Source organism: Lycium ferocissimum, chromosome 9 (assembly GCF_029784015.1).
Source record: "Lycium ferocissimum isolate CSIRO_LF1 chromosome 9, AGI_CSIRO_Lferr_CH_V1, whole genome shotgun sequence".
Classification (NCBI taxonomy): domain Eukaryota; kingdom Viridiplantae; phylum Streptophyta; class Magnoliopsida; order Solanales; family Solanaceae; genus Lycium; species Lycium ferocissimum.
Window position 1 is genome coordinate 55,490,413 of NC_081350.1, and position 18,290 is coordinate 55,508,702.

The 18,290-nt window shown below is 34.0% G+C and overlaps 1 protein-coding gene across 8 annotated transcripts; it reads left to right on the top strand.

The window, feature by feature from the left end:
- The first annotated feature begins 13,008 nt into the window (after positions 1 to 13,008).
- Positions 13,009 to 18,085, top strand: LOC132031324 (E3 ubiquitin-protein ligase CCNB1IP1 homolog). Of its 8 annotated transcripts, none has more exons than XM_059421241.1 (10): positions 13,009 to 13,356; positions 13,769 to 13,819; positions 14,996 to 15,114; positions 15,457 to 15,529; positions 15,879 to 15,924; positions 16,045 to 16,075; positions 16,233 to 16,488; positions 16,669 to 16,829; positions 17,087 to 17,363; positions 17,437 to 18,085. In XM_059421241.1, the coding sequence occupies exons 3-10, from the start codon at positions 15,045 to 15,047 to the stop codon at positions 17,441 to 17,443; spliced, it is 921 nt and encodes a 306-aa protein (XP_059277224.1). In that variant the 5' UTR covers positions 13,009 to 13,356; positions 13,769 to 13,819; positions 14,996 to 15,044; the 3' UTR covers positions 17,444 to 18,085. The 8 variants fall into 8 exon arrangements, with proteins under 8 accessions (XP_059277224.1, XP_059277226.1, XP_059277218.1 ...); XM_059421243.1 differs by having other exon boundaries at positions 17,117 to 17,363; XM_059421235.1 differs by having other exon boundaries at positions 16,233 to 16,829.
- Positions 18,086 to 18,290: the final 205 nt, after the last annotated feature.

Consider the following 18,290-nt stretch of genomic DNA (forward strand, 5'->3'; position numbering starts at 1 on the left):
TAAAGGCTATAATGAGAGAAATGATGGTCACTTAATGTTATTCAATTCACATAATCAAAACATTGAAATAGTTAATGAGAAATAGAAATGCCAATCAATATGATAACGTTAGAATTGGTTTATCACCAATTCTTTTTGAGATAATACTAATATAACCTTTGTATTAAATTCAATTGACCATTGGTCTTTTAATTATTTTGAGATACTAAGAAAATTAATATTTTTCTAACAGCCTGTTGATGCTCGGCTGAGCCAGCTTGTCAATAGTATGCTGACGAAGCGGCTAGGCGTGTTTGGGCTATGAGCGAGCCTTTTTGAGTCGGGCAGCCCATTGTATTGTCTACGGAGTCAGATGGCATTTTTTTGGGCGGACTGTCCTTCTTTTGGGGTTCTTTAATTTTTGACTCTCAGATTGGTGGTCTTTAATTTTTGTCTCCGACTAATACCCTAAAGTTTTGGGTTCGAATCCCCGCTTATTAAAAAAAAAGAAGAAATTTCACAAAGCAGAGGTTGGAATTCGCAAGGCAGAATTTTATCTTCAAAACTTTACCTTAAGGTAGAGTTTTGCAGGCAAACTATGCCCGATGGGGCAGAGTTTGTAGGCAACCTCTGCCTAGCTAATTTTTTTTTTTTTAATTTTCGCCTGAGCAGGGTTCGAACCCGAAACCCTGAGATTTTAGGCGAAGGGCAAAAGTTAAATACTTTCATTTTGATGGGCGAAAATTAAAAACCACCCCAAAATAAGGGCATTAACGGAATTGCCCGTAAAATGGACAAGTAGGGCGGAAATTGGCCCAATCAAAATGGGCTGAGGTAATAAATGGGTTGAGCATATATTGGCTCAAAATTACTTGGGCTGAAATGGGTTGGGTTGAAATGGCCTAAAAATGTGTTGGGTTATGACCCGCCCAACTGGACCCAATTTTTCTAAAGGATCTATTTTCCAGAAAAACATTTTTCATGAAAAATATTTGCTAAATATTTTTGCGGATTTTTTGGGGAAAATATTTTCCGTGAAAAATATTTTATATTTTCGAGAAAAATATTTTTTGTGAAAAATATTTTCCTTCATATCAGACACACCACAAACTTCTAAGATACATAATGTTATACCCCATTTAAACGGGTTAACTTAGAGTATAACATATTGGAGATTCCTATATTGTTTTATTTTTTAAGGAGTCGCCACCTAATTAATTTTAAGGTGAATTAGGGCACCTAATTTATTAACTAAGGTAAAATCTAACTATACCTCCGTTAATGGTCTGCTTAAATTTTAATTCTAGATAAGGGTTCTAATTATCCTAAAGGGAAGGGGTTAGGCATCCTCTAGGATCCGCTAACTACGGTTTACCGGTCAAACTTAGGTTAATTGATTAGGGCTAAGGACGCAAATATAATATTTGACATTCTAGAAAATAATTTGTTAGTGCTAATAAGGTTTCGAAAGAAAAATGTAATAATGCCGTTTAAACTAATACTTATAAATATTAATAAGGTTTTAAATGAAAGTACTATTTAGAATAAAACTCATAGAAATAAATACTGTTAGACTTTGAATGAGAATAATGATGTTATTTTAAAACAAGACTTATAGGAAAATATAGTAATTGTGTAAAAGAGGTGCTTTTTAAAATGGGACTCATAAATGGCACAAAAGAAATTTTAGAATGCTATTTGAAATAAAGTTTATAAATATTGCTAATAGTTTAAATGGAAGTAAAATAATATTATTCAAAATAAGATTTTCGCGAAATATGATAATTTACATATAAGTAGAAGAAAACGCAGGCTTGTGCAATGTTTTAATAAAGGTTTGAAACAAATTAAACGATGAGGTATTAATTGACTTGACGTTTTGAAAAAAATACAAAATGAAATACAAAATAGCTTACGAATTTTCTTTTATCCTTTTATTATTTTATATTAACTATACTTAGCTAAGAGTTTGCATGATTGATTCAAACTTGGAAAGTTATTTACAAAATATATTTGAGTTTATACCATCAATTATCCTAGAACTAAATATCATGGATACTATAAATAACTTAGGTATAAAAGAAGAAAATGAAGCTCATGGGATTAATTACTAGTTTCCTTTGGATTAACTACCCCTTTATACTAAAACTAAACGATTAGTCTCACTAGAATTCGTCTAAGAAAATGAAATAAGAGAGGTGTTAGTCATACAAAACAAATCAAAATGCATAAAATAAAGGAGAAGGGAAGAAAAAATTAAATGGGCCTGGCCCATTATCCAAGACTCCAATGCTGCGAATCAATCAACTATTGGGCTTTAGCCCAAACTCATTTTTTCTTCGAACAGGTTGCGGACAGAACTGGATCGAGGGGGAAATGACATTTCGTTGGGCTTTGGCCCAACATCGAATGCGGGAGACGAGTCCCTCGGACTCGTGTGCGAAGGTCATGCATAAAATAAAAGGAAAAGAATTAGTATACGTATAAGCATATAATTTAATCATTTAAACAAAGTAAGATATGCAAATCAAACAAACACGCGAATAAATAATCTAAGACAAACAAGCATTATCTGGGCAATGCGAAACAAGTTTAAGCCGAAACAAATTGTTAAAGTGAAAGCGGACATTTTGGTTGTTGGAAAACATTTTAGCTAAGTAGGAGGGTGATAACCTTGCCACTCGATATGCAATCTCCCAGGGAACAAGTTTATATTTATTTTAAAGGTAATAAGACTGCTACATTCACTTAAACAGACCTTAATATACTCAGATGAACTGCACAGATATCCAATTTTAGTTATCTTTGTAGTGGATTAGTGAAGCATGGTTTAAAACCAATATTTCATAAAGGGTAAGTGCTAATTTTAACCTTAATGAATAGATGAATCCATTTAAGACAAATAAAGCGATTAAGTAAGACACCTAGCAAGTTATCATTCATCAAATTAGATCGAATCATATATCAATACAAAGAAACAAACCATACTTAGAGAAGATTTGACAGCTTTGACATAATTCAGAGTGTTTTAGTTTAAAATCCATGGACCAACTACCAATTAAACACCCAACAAACAGAGGCCTACTTAAACAAAGAAAAGCAACTAGGAATATAAGAGTAAGTTCTGAATCCAAACGATCACCATTATGTTAAGATGTGTCTAACCTCTTTTTTTTTTTTTTTTTTTTTTATAAATGTAAACCAAGCATAAGATCCAAACAAAAGAAATGACCATATTAATTAAGCCTAAATACTTCCTCTTAGACAGTGTCACAAAAAAAAGAAAGTGAAATGGATTTTGGGTTAAAGCCTAGTTCTCTATTAGTCCTTTTAAAAAAACAGAACTCAACCAAAACAGGAGGCAGTGCATATTCATTAGCCTTCAAATAATGATCTGGAGTAGGGCTATCACTTTATAGCAAATCTTTCTAAAGTAGTGAAACTCATCTTGCGGTAAGGGCATTCCAACAAAAACAAAGACCAAGACTCAACAACTTCATGTGGATTTAAAATAGACAAAGACAAACTAAACAATCCAAACCATTTGTTCCTTCTCCCTTTTCTTTTTCAATAATATGGATCAGGTTAGACCCCAGATGGACAAATTGTCATCCTTTAGACCAATAGAAAATAAACAAGTTGAAGTAAGCAGGTATTCAGTCATATTGTTCATACAAGTTATGTTGAACCAACAGAAGACATCAAAAGGGATTACATAGGGATCCTAGATCTCTAATCTCATTTTGAGTTAATGTAGAACATGATTGATGTAAACTAACATTTAACTTATTCTGAATAACTAGATACTACTTAAAACAAACTAAGCTAAAGACAAGCAATAGCGGATAGAATAATCTTAAAGAATATTAACTCCAACAGAGTTATCTATACAAACCAAACATAGCTTTGTTCTCAACACTACTATGCTAAGCTACAAAAGATAATCGAATTGAAATAGATTAGAGACAATCCTACATCAATATCATGTTAAGCTAATATATAAAACCCAACACATTAATCAGAATCTCACACTAAACCATTATACTAAATTAACCAAAGCAACTAAAGAAAAGAAACTAGACTAATCACACACTAACTATAATATCTAAAATAAACAGGAAAACAGTCAAATTTAAACACATACTGATTAACACATAAGATAAGCAAATATGAGAAGACTGACCAAATAAATTAATAAAGGAAAGGGTAAGAATATTACCTTCTTCGGGTGCAGCGAAGTGGGGCTCGAGCTTCCGATGTACCTCGAAACACTTCGAATTCTCCGAGTTCGTACCCACTCGGATCAGAATAGAGATCAAGGGCACAATGAGAAAAAGACGATTTAGATTTTTTGACTCGATATCAAAAATGCTACGATTACTCCCACAAACTAATATTGCAGGGAATTTAGGTGGCTCTAAAACCTAATGTTTTCAAGGATCCAAGGTAGCTAGAAGAGAACTTCTTAATAATTTTTTAGGGAATTTCCGCGGCTAAAAAAAAGCTCCCCTTTTGTGACCTCAAAACGATTATTTATAGGGAAAGTTTAGGGTTTTCTCTAAGACTTCGGATTTTTGGGCGGGATCTTTGGTCAACAATTTCAAATCGAAAACGTTGAGAACCCTATCCTCTGTCATCGATCAGAAACACGCCAGATAAAGAGACAAAAACAATTAAAATCGGTGCTTGAAAAAAAACTGATGAAGAACGTGATTTGAATTCACAAATGGACGAAATCCATTAAAAAAATGTTTCAGATCGACAACAGAAACGGGAAGAAAAAGACGACTTACACATGGTTGAACACTGACGGGGAAAGGACGAGCATTAATTCCCTTTCCCCAAATGGCCACGCATGACCTGATAGAGGTGAAAGAGGTTACGAGATTGCCATTTTTGGCCGAGGAAAGAGAGAGGAGCGACAGAGAAGAGAGAAGAGAGAGAAGGGGAGGGTGCGGCGGCTGAAGGAGAAAAAATGGAAAAGGAACCCTAATGGTTCCTTGTTAAGTGAAGGCGGGTCGAGTCGGGTCGGTAGGTTAGTGGGTTGGGTTGGCTGAAACATGGGCTGGGTATTAAATGGTTAGTTGGGCCCCGATTCAACAAATTAGGATTTTAGCCCAAATAGTTTTAGGACTAATGAAAATTTGAATTAAAATGTTATCTAATATAAAATATGCATTTATTAGTGCTCAGATAAAATTATATGACGTCGTAATAACCGTGCAATAATATTTTGAAAATCAACGGTAAATAAATGCTATTATTTAATTTTGCGAAGGTAATTGCGATGCGTGTGCATAAGATGGTAAAAATGCTGAAATGATAAAATCCGAATAATAATAATACTGATAGTAATAAATAATAACAAAATAATAATAATAATAATAATAATAATAATAATAATAGTGGTAGTAGTAACGGTAATAAAATAGCAGATAATAACAGTAGTGACTATAACAAGATAATGAAATGCCAGTATTAGTAAAAGTCAATAATTATAATAAAAATATAAATAATCATTTCTTAAATTGCCAAAATTACTATAAATATTTAGGGAAGGCGGGACAAAATTGGGTGTCAACAACTTGTCCCTCTTTGCCCGGTGATGATGAAAGAATTTTCGGGCAAAGACGTTGACTTCGGCCTATTTTGTCCCGGCTAAAGGATTTTGGAGGAGATGTGAAAGGATTGTGAAGGTTATGGCCGAACCCCGGTCTTCGAGTTGCCTACATATCTCGGGCTTCACGAGAATCAGGCCGCGTGTAGTTCTGGGATAACTACGACACACATCGTGAAAGACGAATCCCGATTGGTGCAAATCTTTGCAAAATATTGTCTCAGTGTCGAATTATGGAGACACTGGGTATTATGGTAGAGACTTGAAAATTCTGAAAATTGGATATGCTGGAATGCAGGCGGACTAGTTGGAGATGAGTGTTCGAGGTAGATCTTCGACCCTTGTCGGGAAGTCTGATTTTCTTCCCAACATATTGCCCCGACTCCTTAGAAGAAATAGTTCCACGTTGCGCTAAAGCTCCTGCGAAACTTTAAACTAGATAAAAATAGTCAGTAAAATAAATATCGAAAATAAAGCAATGTAAAATAAATCCGTAAAAGAGCTGCAGTGATTAAAATGATAGCCTTGCTGAGGCTGATGCAAATGAGGTTTTAGGCCGATGATTCATGAGAATGATGCCTTTGGCGATGATTAATGAGGCCTTAAACCGGATGGGCTATTTAAGCCGAATGATAGATGAGGCTTTCTAAGCCGGTATAATGCGATGCGATAGATGTGCAATGCATTTGCGAGCATTCGCAAGGCATATGTAATACAGGTGCGGTGTGTTTGCGAGCATTCGCAAGACATTGCAGTGCAGGTGCGGTGCGTTTGCGAGCAATGATGCAAAGGTTTTGCAGGCACTTGAATGCAATGCACGTGCGGTGTGTTTGCGAGCAATGATGCGAGATATGTGCGGGGCGTTTGAAAGCACGAAGGCATGTGCATGTGCGGTGCATTTGAAAGCGATAGTGCGTGCACAGTGTATTTGAAAGCATTTATGCGAGGCAATTGAAAGCAATAGAAAATATTTGTGCATCGACACGTTTGAAAAATCATTTGCGAGACTCAAGCGGTGATTTGTTGCAAATCTCGGAATTATTGATGCTCGAGAGGCATAATTGTTATAAGGAAGCTCAAACCATTTCAACGTATAGTCCTTGCAAGGTCAGAAACATTACGTACTTTCTTTCTTTTTATAAGAAGCGTGGAATTACTCCTAGATAAAATTGATGCAGGTGTAAAAATCAGTGCGATATTATTTTGAGCTAAGAATAGTGCAAGTGCGCGATTCGTACAAGATATGTGAGGTAAAAGTTGTGCAAATTCGAGATTAGTACAAAATATTTGAGATAAAAGTAGTGCTAGCGTGAGAGTAGTATAAAATATTTGAGATAAAAGTGGTATTGGTGTGCGATTAGTACGAAAATCATTCAAGGTGAAAATAGTGCGAATGCAAGTGCAATATCAGTGCGGTTTTCGAAAAAACTTAATATGTCCAATTTTATGGCGGACATGCCCAAATAGATTAACCAAGTCCTATTATAAGGCGGACGAGCCCAAATTAAAATGATTAAATCCTATTGTAAGGCGAGAATGTGCCTAATAACATTGCGTCCAATTTTAAGTTGGACAAACTAGATGAAATAATTAAGTCCTATTATAAGGCGGACAAACCTAATAACATGAAGTCCTATTATAGGGTGGACAAACCTAAATGCTCAATTAAAGGCGACCAAGCCTAATATGTTCAATTAAAGGCGAACAAACCTAAAATGTTCAATTAAAGGAGAACAAGCCTAAAATGTCCAATTAAAGGCGAACAAGCCTAAAATGTCCAATTAAAGGCGAACAAGCCTAAAATGTCCAATTAAAGGCGGACGAGCCTAAAATGTTCAATTAAAGGCGAACAAGCCTAAGATGTCCAATTAAAGGCGGACGAGCCTAAAATGTTCAATTAAAGGTGAACGAACCTAAAAGGTCCTATTAAAGGCGGACTGGCCTAAATACGGTGCTTTTGCGAACAAAGATGTTGTGCTTTTGCAGGGTACTTGAAAGTAATAATGCAATGCAGGTGCGGTGCTTTTGTGGTGCGGGATATTTGAAAGCAGTAGTGCATATGCAGTGCGGGGCATTTAAAGCAATAGTGCATATGCAGTGCGGGGCATTTAAAGCAATAGTGCATATATAGTGCGGGAAATTTAAAGCGATAGTGCATATATAGTGCGGGGAATTTAAAGCAATAGTGCATATGCAGTGCGGGGTATTTGAGGCAGTAATGCATGCGCAGTGCATTTGAGAGCATTTATGCAAAGCATTTGAAAGCAATAATATTTGTACGCTGATATATTGGAAAACTCATTTGGAAGACTAAACATTAATTTATCGCAGATTTCGAGAATTATTAATATTTGAAAGAATGTTCAAACCGTTCGACGCGCAAAGCCGCAAACATTATATATTTCAACTTCAAAGAACTTGAACATCTGCATCCAAAGAAAATTTGTAAGTTTTGGGGGGGTTGATTCGCGTTGGCTTTGAAGATACGCTCTTGGCGCTTCATGCTTCCAACTTGGCCTGGACTTGTAACTTCCGCCTATTTCTAAGTCTTGGCCAATTAGCAAAACTATTTGAGTGAAAATCATATTGTTTTACGGAGAAATATGCATAAAAAATATATATATATAGATGATAAATAATTCTATTAAACTTGGAACTGCGACACATTGTGAAACGGAGCGAATGCCCTTTCTCTCAAAGTCCTTCCTTTGCTTGATGACTCTGTTGACCATATACTCTTCATATTTTCGATGCCGTTTTGTGATGACGCCCTTTTAAAATTGTCCCAGTTTCTGGCGTAGGAGGAGATTGTTCTGCGATGCTCCCCTTTAAAATTTGTCCCAGTTTCAAGCATAAGGGATGTCGAGCTTTTACAAATAACGAGACCGAGCCTTATAAAGGCTGCCTACGTATCCCACCAAGGGAATCAGGCCAAGCGTAGTTCAGGACATACCAGGAAAATAAAGAGGTTAGGGGTGCGAATCATAAAAATAAATAGGACAGGGTGCAAATCGCGAAAGAGGACATACGTTAGGGGTGCAAAATGCTACGGACTCGAGTAGGTTAGTCGTTAGCCCCTAAAAAGACATTTTTCTTATAAGTAAAGCGATAACTGAACCGTTAAGAATCACTAATCGATAACCCATAACGAATATCTTATTGACTTGATTATCGGTTTAGCATGTCTACAAACCAATAACTACTAAATCTAACCAATAACATACAAAATCGAATTGAATCTACAGATAAGTAGCCTTAATTATGATGTCATTTTTTCGAGAAAAGATTAACATTTTGAACCAGAATATTTTTAAAAATATCTTTCCTGGAATTATTTTTTTTGGCTAAGAGGGTAATGAGCAAAAATAATTGTTTCTTCATGAGCAAAAATAATTGTTTCTTCCGTACTTTTTTTTTAATTCACAAAATGAGGCGAAAAGTAAATCTAGACAAAATTGGATTCTTCAAGGAAAGAAAGGAATGCTAAGGGCCTGTTTGGAAAGCCACCTAGGTAATTGAAATTGGATGTAATTTTTTTGTTTGACCGGGTAATTACACGGTTAGGTGAGAATTGGGTGTAATTGACAGGGTGTAATTACACTCTCCAATTCTCAAGGTGGGGGGGGGGGGGGCTCGGGAATGGTGTAACCGTAATTCTGATTACTTTTTAGTTTATTTATTTTATTTTATTTCTTTTCTTTTTTAGTTTATTTTTAATTTCTTTGCTTTTCTAATTTATTTTTCTTTGCTTTTCTAATTTATTTTTTTATTTCTATCAATTAATTTATTTTTTATTTTTACTTTTTAATTATTTTTATTTTTTTAAGATATATTTTTCTTTTTATATTATTTATATTTCATTTCCTTTCTTCTCATTCCCAACCTTTACTTCTTGTGGTTCCATGTAATTGCTCGTATTTTTTATTTTTTTTTATTTTATTCATTTAGCATAATCGTATTATTATTCTAATTTTTGAAGCTACATCTCTTAATATTAGAAAGAATGACTCATTAACAATTTTGGCATATAAGAGTATTATGTTAAAAAAATTTCTTTTGGATTTTGAATTTAGGTTATATTTTTGACTTTAATTTATTTGCTTTAGTACTATTGACTTGTTATTTCACATTGCTTGTTGTTTATTTTTAACTTATAATTGATAGAATTTTTGATAAACATTTAAATAATATTGTGGCATTATATTTATAAATATTCTTTTTTTTTTCAAACATCAAATCCCATGATGTTCTCACAAAAAAAGTATGCTTTTAAGTTTTATACTCAATTAAAATAAAAATATTATTAATTTGAAATTATATATCAACTATTTTTTACAATATTAGTTACAAATATATGATTATTAATTAACATATTTTCAAGAAACAATGTGTTATTAAAGAACTAATTTAATAGCATTTATAAAGGCACATATTTTTTAAATATTAATTTTAAATTTTTTATAGTTAAGTTTTATTTTAAAATTAAAATAACTGCGTAATTACACTTGTACTGACAAACAACACACTTGTAATTACTACTGTAATTACATTATAATACAAATAGGTCATTGTAATTACAATACTGAATTACTATAGTAATTACACCAATTCCAATTACCCGTGTCGCTTTCAAACAGACCCTAAACTCTCATTTTCTACCGTTTGCAGTAGAAATAAATTTAGAATTTAGAGGAATTAAAGATCATGGCGGAAATTGGATTGTCGATCCTTTTTTTTTTTTTGGATAAATCAGATCCATAATATATATTTAGCAAAACAACTACAGGGGAGCAATTTGTTGTGGCCCAGCCACCATATTACAGTCAACAGAGTTAGTAGTCAAACTAGTAATATTTACAGCCGTAGAACTATTACTAAGCAACACCGATGCTTGTCCAACAATTGAAGAGTTCGCCATACATATTGATTATTAAATGGCACTATTAATTTCTCAAGTTTAAAATATTTGTGTTCCCAAATATTTTTAGAAATCATGTTCTCACTACAGTCAAACCTCTCTATAACAGCATTATTGGATCCGAAATTTTTTGGCTGTTATACAGAATGGCTATTATACACCTATAATAGCACTGACATTTAAATAATATTTCGCTGTTATATGCAAAAAAGATGCGTAAAATCTAATTTTTCAATTTTAGTTGCCAAATTCTAAGCTTATTTACACTTTATATAACAACGAAAAATCTTTTAATTATGAAAAGATATATATTCGTATAATACTCTTTACCATAAATAGTGTATTAAAGGATCAAATATTTGGTCATATCTCTACACTTATTATTGGTAATCATAAGTATTCTATTTTTATAAAGATAATTAATTATTATATTACCAAAAAAAAAAAAAGATAACGGTTAGATGGGGGGTAATTTTACAAAGAGCGTACTGTTATAAAGTTGGTTATTGCTGTTATAGGTAAAATGTTATTATAGAGAAGTAAAATATAACATAAAAAATCGGTTCCTATTATAGAGAGGTATTGTTATATGCGGATTTGACTATTATACCTAGGTGTTCCTATTATAGAGAGGTATTGTTATATGCGGATACTTTCATAGAGAGATCCGACTGTATTAGCTACCTAGGTGTTCCTCTTTTTACCACTAAGGTCAATTCCTTTCATTTTGATTATATTATTGAAAAACTCAAAAGAAGTTATCTGATTGGAAGATCAGGACTTCATCTAATGCAAGCAAAACTAGTATTAACAATTTTACGATTAATGCTCAACCAACATATGAAATATTTACTAATATAGAGAAAATACATAAAATCAATCCTAAATGAGAAAAATAAAAAAAGATAAATTTTGGCTTGATTAGTGGTGTGGTGATGTTCAGTCATCTGATGGAATTGATACTAATACGAATTAATACATCCAAACATCTATAATAATTACTTTCATCAACCTCTCCGAAATAAATACATTTTCATCTCATATATACTCCATTCGATTTAAAAAGGGCAATTCGCGAAATAAATTTTTGCCATTTTCAAATTTTGCTCATATATATGCCCCCATCGGCATCGAAGGAATTAAGAAGTTATGCGAAAAGGCGAACTTGACATAAGTATCTTAGGATTCATTTGATAATTCCTTCACAAGTTTATCTTAGGATCTGCATAAAGTTTGCCCGTTAAAAGTATGCCCCCATCGGCATAAACTTGTTAAGGATTTACCAAACTTATCCGATGGGGGCATACTTAAAACTTTGCCTTGAAATATATATGTATTTTTTCAAGCATATATACCAAAGTTACATGGAAAAGTATTATGCTACAACCAAATGTCCATCCCGGATACAAATTCACACTTTGGTGGCTTATTACAAGGTAGATTAGCAACTTAGTTGATAGACTTGAGAAATATTTTCCCATCTTCGTAATCTTTATTTTGAATGCTCCATCACAAAAAGATTGTGGTAAACACTAGAAGAATAGGGGGCTGGCAACACATATCTCACACATTGCTAGACACAAATCGGACTTTGCTCCATTACTTGCTGCATTTTTGGTATGCTAGTGGCATTGGTTTAGAGAGAAAGGACCTAACTCGGCTTTCAAAATACCTAAGAGAGATTGCACAACATATTCACATCCCGGCGGGAACAATTTCAAATGGCAGAGAGCTCTTCTTTAACGCTGAATTGCTATCCCTACTAAGTGTAGTTGATTAAAGCTTTCTTTTGTTTTTTAATGTAATAGTTGCTCTAGTTTGACTTATACAAGTTAGTGAGTAGGAATTTTACCATGTACCACTTTTGTCTTTGTCAAATGGAATAAAATAGACTTTCAAAAAAAAAAAAGTTTGCCTTATAAGACAAAGTTTAAATTTTTTCTCTCCGGTCAGTTATGTTTAACCAAAAGTTAACTTTTAGTTATCTTAGGATCGACATAACTTAACTTTTTCTTAAAGATTATCTTGGATCCGGCATACACTCCCCTGAAATCTACAATTTCGTATGATAGTATATCGAGCAAAATTTAAAGACCAAAATTTGCCACCCCAAACGAAGGGCAATCTGAAAAGAGTATATCATCAATTGATTTAAGCATAAAAATCTTAACTTTTAGGAAAAAATAGATAATTGACTAAATTATCCTTAATTAAATAGATATTGAAATTTAATCACTTAACACCTAATAAGAAAACTTAAATTGATAAGTACACACTTTTTTTAACTAAAAAATAAATGTAACCAGACACTCTCTTACAAAATTACTTTTGCAGATAAGACCACTTGAAATGAAACAAGTTATGGATTTTTGGTCAATGTTAACCATTAATAACTACAATTGTATATCGAGTAGAAATTGCCCGTTCCTTTTCTCCATAAAAAGTACATACTCCAAAATGTTTTTATTTTTGCACACGGATAATAAGAAAACAAAAAAGAAAAGTTAATTTGGAAAAAAATGTCCCGATTATTATTTACACTTTACACAGCGCGGTTCGGTTCGGGTCAAGGAAACCGTTATAAATAAGAAAGTTGCCGCCATTTCAAAAATACAAATAGATGATGGAGAGAGAAGCTTCAATCTGAAATACAAATTACAGCTCACATTTCATTATCAATTATCCAGTGGAGATTTCAAAATCGTGGATGTTATTTTGAAGTTGTACAGATCTATGTAGTTAGTTTTGGAGTCTCGCTATTTGGAATTGAATTTCAATCGCTTTGAATCGTTACTTCGTGTTATCTGATTTTCAGGCATTTCCTTCGCCTGAGTATTTCAAAGTCTGTATTTAATCTTCTAAACTCCGATTTTGCTTGTTATGTTCCGGTTATTTAAGAGTATTTCAAATTCTACAAGTTCGACACGAATTAATTTCGTTGTGTGTATATTTTTTAAATAATATTTTCTCTAACCCAATTTATGTGATACTTTTTGCTTTTCGAATGTCAATTTGACTAAATTTTAAAGCTGAATTGGATTAGATTAACTCAATTTTTAAAAAATAAAATTTATATATTTGAAAATTACATGAAAAGTACTATAAGTTGCAATTTTTCTCATATCAATTTGGTGGTCAAAGTTAATCCAATTTAAATCTCGGGAAGCGAAAAGTATTACATAAATTGGAACAGGGGAAGTAGCTGTTGATTGTGTAAATATATCCTCTGAAAGCAGCTGTCCTTTTATTTTCAGGTTTCCGATCAAAACTTGTGCGAACAAGCCAGTTATTGTGCTCGTCTGAAGGTGAAAATTTGTTTCCTAAGTACTTTTTCTTAAAAAAAAATTATACAAAGCACCTGATATTCTTATTATCTGTTTGGCGGTTTGGAAAAGATAGGATTGAAAATTGTCTATTTCCTACTTTGTCTTTGTAGGAAGACTCCTTTAACTATTTTAGCTTTCCTAATGAAGGAATCTGGAAAATCATTCATGTTTATTAAATTAGGCATAATACATATATAGACACCTTAACTTGGCTTCAGCTAGCAGCTGAACACTCCAACGTTGAGAATGCACATATAGACACCTCAACTCATCCCCATTGTGTCTCCTGGACACCCAATGTTGACATGATACATTAATTTTGGAGGTGCCTAGATGATCAATATTTAAGTTGGAGTATTAAACGGATAAAGTGGAGAGTTGAGGTGTCTAGATGATTATTTCGTAAGTTGGAGTGTTCAACTGACTGTAGAGGCCTAGTTTAAGTGTCTCTCTATGTATTCCGCCTTTAAATTGTATTGACTGGCAGTGTTTTACACTATCAGAGTAATTTAGCTGGGTATATAACTGGTTAGTTACCATCTTTTCCAGGTTATCTATTTATATTCCTTATATACAGTTACCTTTAGTGTTTATTAAGTACCTGATAGTGTATAATAATATCACTCTGTAAAGCTTTAATCACTTTTAGAAAACTTGCAACTGCAGTAGCATTTTTGCCAGTACTTCTTTTAATCTGAATACTTAGTGATTGTGGTTCGTGCATATCCATGACGTTTTTCTTTGTTGAAGTCGATTATTCTTAACTGGCAAGCAACGTGATAGTTAACTGGCTTTTCTACTCCAGTTGTTAAAACACGTTTTTTGTATTTCTAGTTAGTTTCCTTAGACTATCCAAATATGAACCCTGATAGAACAATAGTTTATAAGCAGTTAAGAGGTTCCAGCTATGGATATTCTGGTCTGCCGTTAGGACGTTTTTCTTTCCATTAATCCTGTTTGAAAATGGATTAACCAGCTACAATTGGCTGTTTAGCGGATTGTCTCTCTGGTGTCATTCGAGAAGCAAAGTTTGTTCAGCGCTGTGTCAACTTTGTTGTAGGGATAATTAGTCTTTTCTTATTGAATATTTCTGTGTGTCCACAGCTTTAGAGTGAATGGAATCAAAATTGTTCTAAGACTTTTGAATGATTCCAGAACTTTGTATAATGTGCTATGAAATTGACAATCATTTCTGAAGGGTGAGATGAGATGCAATGCTTGCTGGCGTGAACTGGAAGGACAGGCCATCACCAGCACTTGTGGCCACCTCTTCTGTATCCTAGTTTTTGTATGTGTTCCATATAGGCATGCATTTGTTTTGTGTGTGTCGAAGAACTAGAGTGACATTCTTGGGAATTAAATTTCAAATCCAGCAGAGGAGGCAGTAAGTGAACTCTTTCCGTCTGTCCAGGTCCTAGTGGCAAAGGTATTTGGTACCTATACCGGTGAGAGGTAACAGGTACCTGATGGATCGGTCAATGTGCTTGAAAGCTAGCCTAGATACCACTATTATTCTGAAAAAAAAGGTTCTCCATATAGGCATATGTATTTGCGCAATTTTCTCAGGAACATGATTTTAGTGTACAAATGCTATGATTCCTTAACAATGTTTATAGGCCAGGACGATGCCAGTAAGATTCTCAGCAATGATGCTGCTTGTCCTATCTGTGATCAAGTATTGTCTAAAAGGTTAGTGCTATTCCCCACCCCTTTCATCTTTGAGGTTGAAGTGTTTTGCAGTTCACTTAAAAATGACTCATTTGGCGAAAGGTTTATCCTAAATTTTCGCTTTCTCTAGCTGCTTGTCTCTTTCTCCTTTAGATATGTTTATCTATTCTTTTTTTTTTTTTTTCACGGGGAGGGGGCATGGGGTTATGACACTTCCTGAACATTGGTTTTGTTTCGCACTACAACATTTGATATAATAAGTGGTTGGTCTTCCACTTCTACTAAGATTAACTAATCACTCAAAATAATGTGTGGCACTTTTGTCGAATTGTCTGTTATAATACCAAGTTCCTGACCTTTTTCTTCTCAGTCTCATGAAACCTGTGGACGTCAGTCCAAGTGATGAATGGACAAATGTAAGCATAGATTGCTTCCTTATATTCTCACTTTCTACATTCCTGGTGACCAAATCTTTTTCATTGTCCCTCATTTCTCAGTTAGCATTCTAGTTAAAATTTATTCACATTCTTATGCAGATGGCCATGGCCGGAATATCACCACAGATATGTATCCTTCATCATCTGCCACGTTTTGCAACATTTGTAATGTTGAGTTTTACTTTTGAAACAAAGTGATCTTCAGTTAGTTTAAATAAACGTACTACTTCTTGAATTAGATGTAAGGTAACGATACAGTTCGTTACTTTCTCCTTAATCATACCCAGTGATGAAGAGTGCCTACAGAAGTGTGACATTCTACATAGGGCAAAAGGAATTGGAAATGCAATTCAAGATGAACAGGATAGTAGCTCAATGTCGTCAGAAATGTGAGATGATGCAAGAAAAATTCTCTGAAAAGTTGGAGCAAGTGCATACTGCATACCAGAAAATGGGTAAAAGGTGCCAAATGATGGAACAAGAGATTGAGAGCTTATCTAAAGACAAGCAGGAACTCCAAGAAAAATTTGCTGAGAAATCCAGGTTCTATTTACTCCCCACCCCCCAAAAACAAAGAAATCTAATGGAACTGCAAAAGTGTGCTCTAATTATCCACTATAATCTATTAAATTTTTGGGGAATCTGCAAGAGTACACTGTGCTTTTCTACTAGAATCTGCTATCAGTTGTACTTAATCTCAGAATTAATATTGCTCCTTATCAGGCAAAAAAGAAAACTTGATGAAATGTATGATCAGTTGAGAGATGAATATGAATCAGTAAAGCGCTCAGCCATTCAGCCAAAAAATTTCTTTTCAAGAACAGAGCCAGATTTGTTTGCGAATAATGCTAATATGATGGACAACAGAGTTCACATGGGAAAAGGTAATCCTTTCTCCTTTTTTTTTTTTTTTTTTTTTTTTTGGAAATAATTGCATGACATATCCGAGGCTGGTTTAGTTTGGAAAACAAGATTTGTTGTTCTTAGTGTACAACTACAAGTACACATTGTCAAAATTCTTCATTTACAAGATGTATTCCGCTCAATATTTGAATACTGATTGTCTAAGTATTCTAATTTTGCAATATTTCAAAACTGCATTAACCTTTTAGCAATATATTAGTTGACTCATTTGCTGCAGATTGGTCGGTTCGCACTCCTGAAACTCCAGGGCCAAGAGAGGACATTTGGCCTCCACCAAGACAGAACGGTTCTAACTCTGGCCCTTTCGATATCTCTAGTGGCTCCCCTGCAAGACAATCAGCAATACCAGTAGATGCTGGAAACAGAAGGACAGGTGCAAGTTCTATGCTTGGTGTTGGAACTGGAGCAGGAAACCCCACAAAGACCCTTAGGAATCTCATCTTTTCGCCGATTAAACGACCTCAAGTCTCCCGCAATCGGCCGCAGATGTTCGCGTAAGCCACAAGAGTTACCTCCATTAAGCTAATATGTTAAAAGCTGAATTCTTACAAATATTTGGTTCTCCAGGTTGTAAGTGGGCAGATATTTCAGTTTCAATAGTGTGGAGAAATATATACTTGAGATACAACGGCGGATCAGGTTTCCTGACATTTTCACTGTGAATATTTTATGCAATAAAGTGCCAGATATTGACATGCTTGCTGACTTCGCTTGGTGGCAAAGTAAAGCTAAGATGATGTGATGTGATATGATTTACAATATAATAGTTGCAACTTCTCTTACACTGTTAAGTGTAGGATTCTAATGCCACTAGAAGTCTTAACTTCTTCAATATTCCTTTCTCCTCCCCACTTTTTAAGGGCTATCCTCAATCGAAAAGAATTGGAAAAGAAAAAAGAGGCAAGTGCTCACTATAGAATTACATCCATTTCTAATGGATGCAAGCTTACTAAAATTAAAAGTAAAATTACTGTTTACTGCAGTCACATAGTTATATGCTTTACCAGTTCTGATTTCTAAAGCAGCTATCACCTCTATTGAGCTTTACCTCCACACTACCAGTCCCAAAGTACTTCCAAGTTCCAAGTGAAATTTCTCAAAAAGTACTTCAGAGTATTGTTACTTTTTTTTTCTTTCTAAATGTAGTATGTAAGGGCTGTTTAGAACCTACATGTGATCTTCTGAAATACTTCTAAATTCAAGTCATGTTCATTTTTGACCCTTTTAGCATCATTACTTTTATATCATCCAGAGGTAACTTTTGACTTGCTGCTAGTCTAGATGGACTTGATTTCTTGCGCATGGATGGTGCTGCTTTGATTCTTAGATTGCGACAATACTTGATGTTTTATTGCTATTTTCTTTTGATTAACTTTCCACTCTAATGATTATCTGCTGACTTAAATGTAAAACCCAGCACC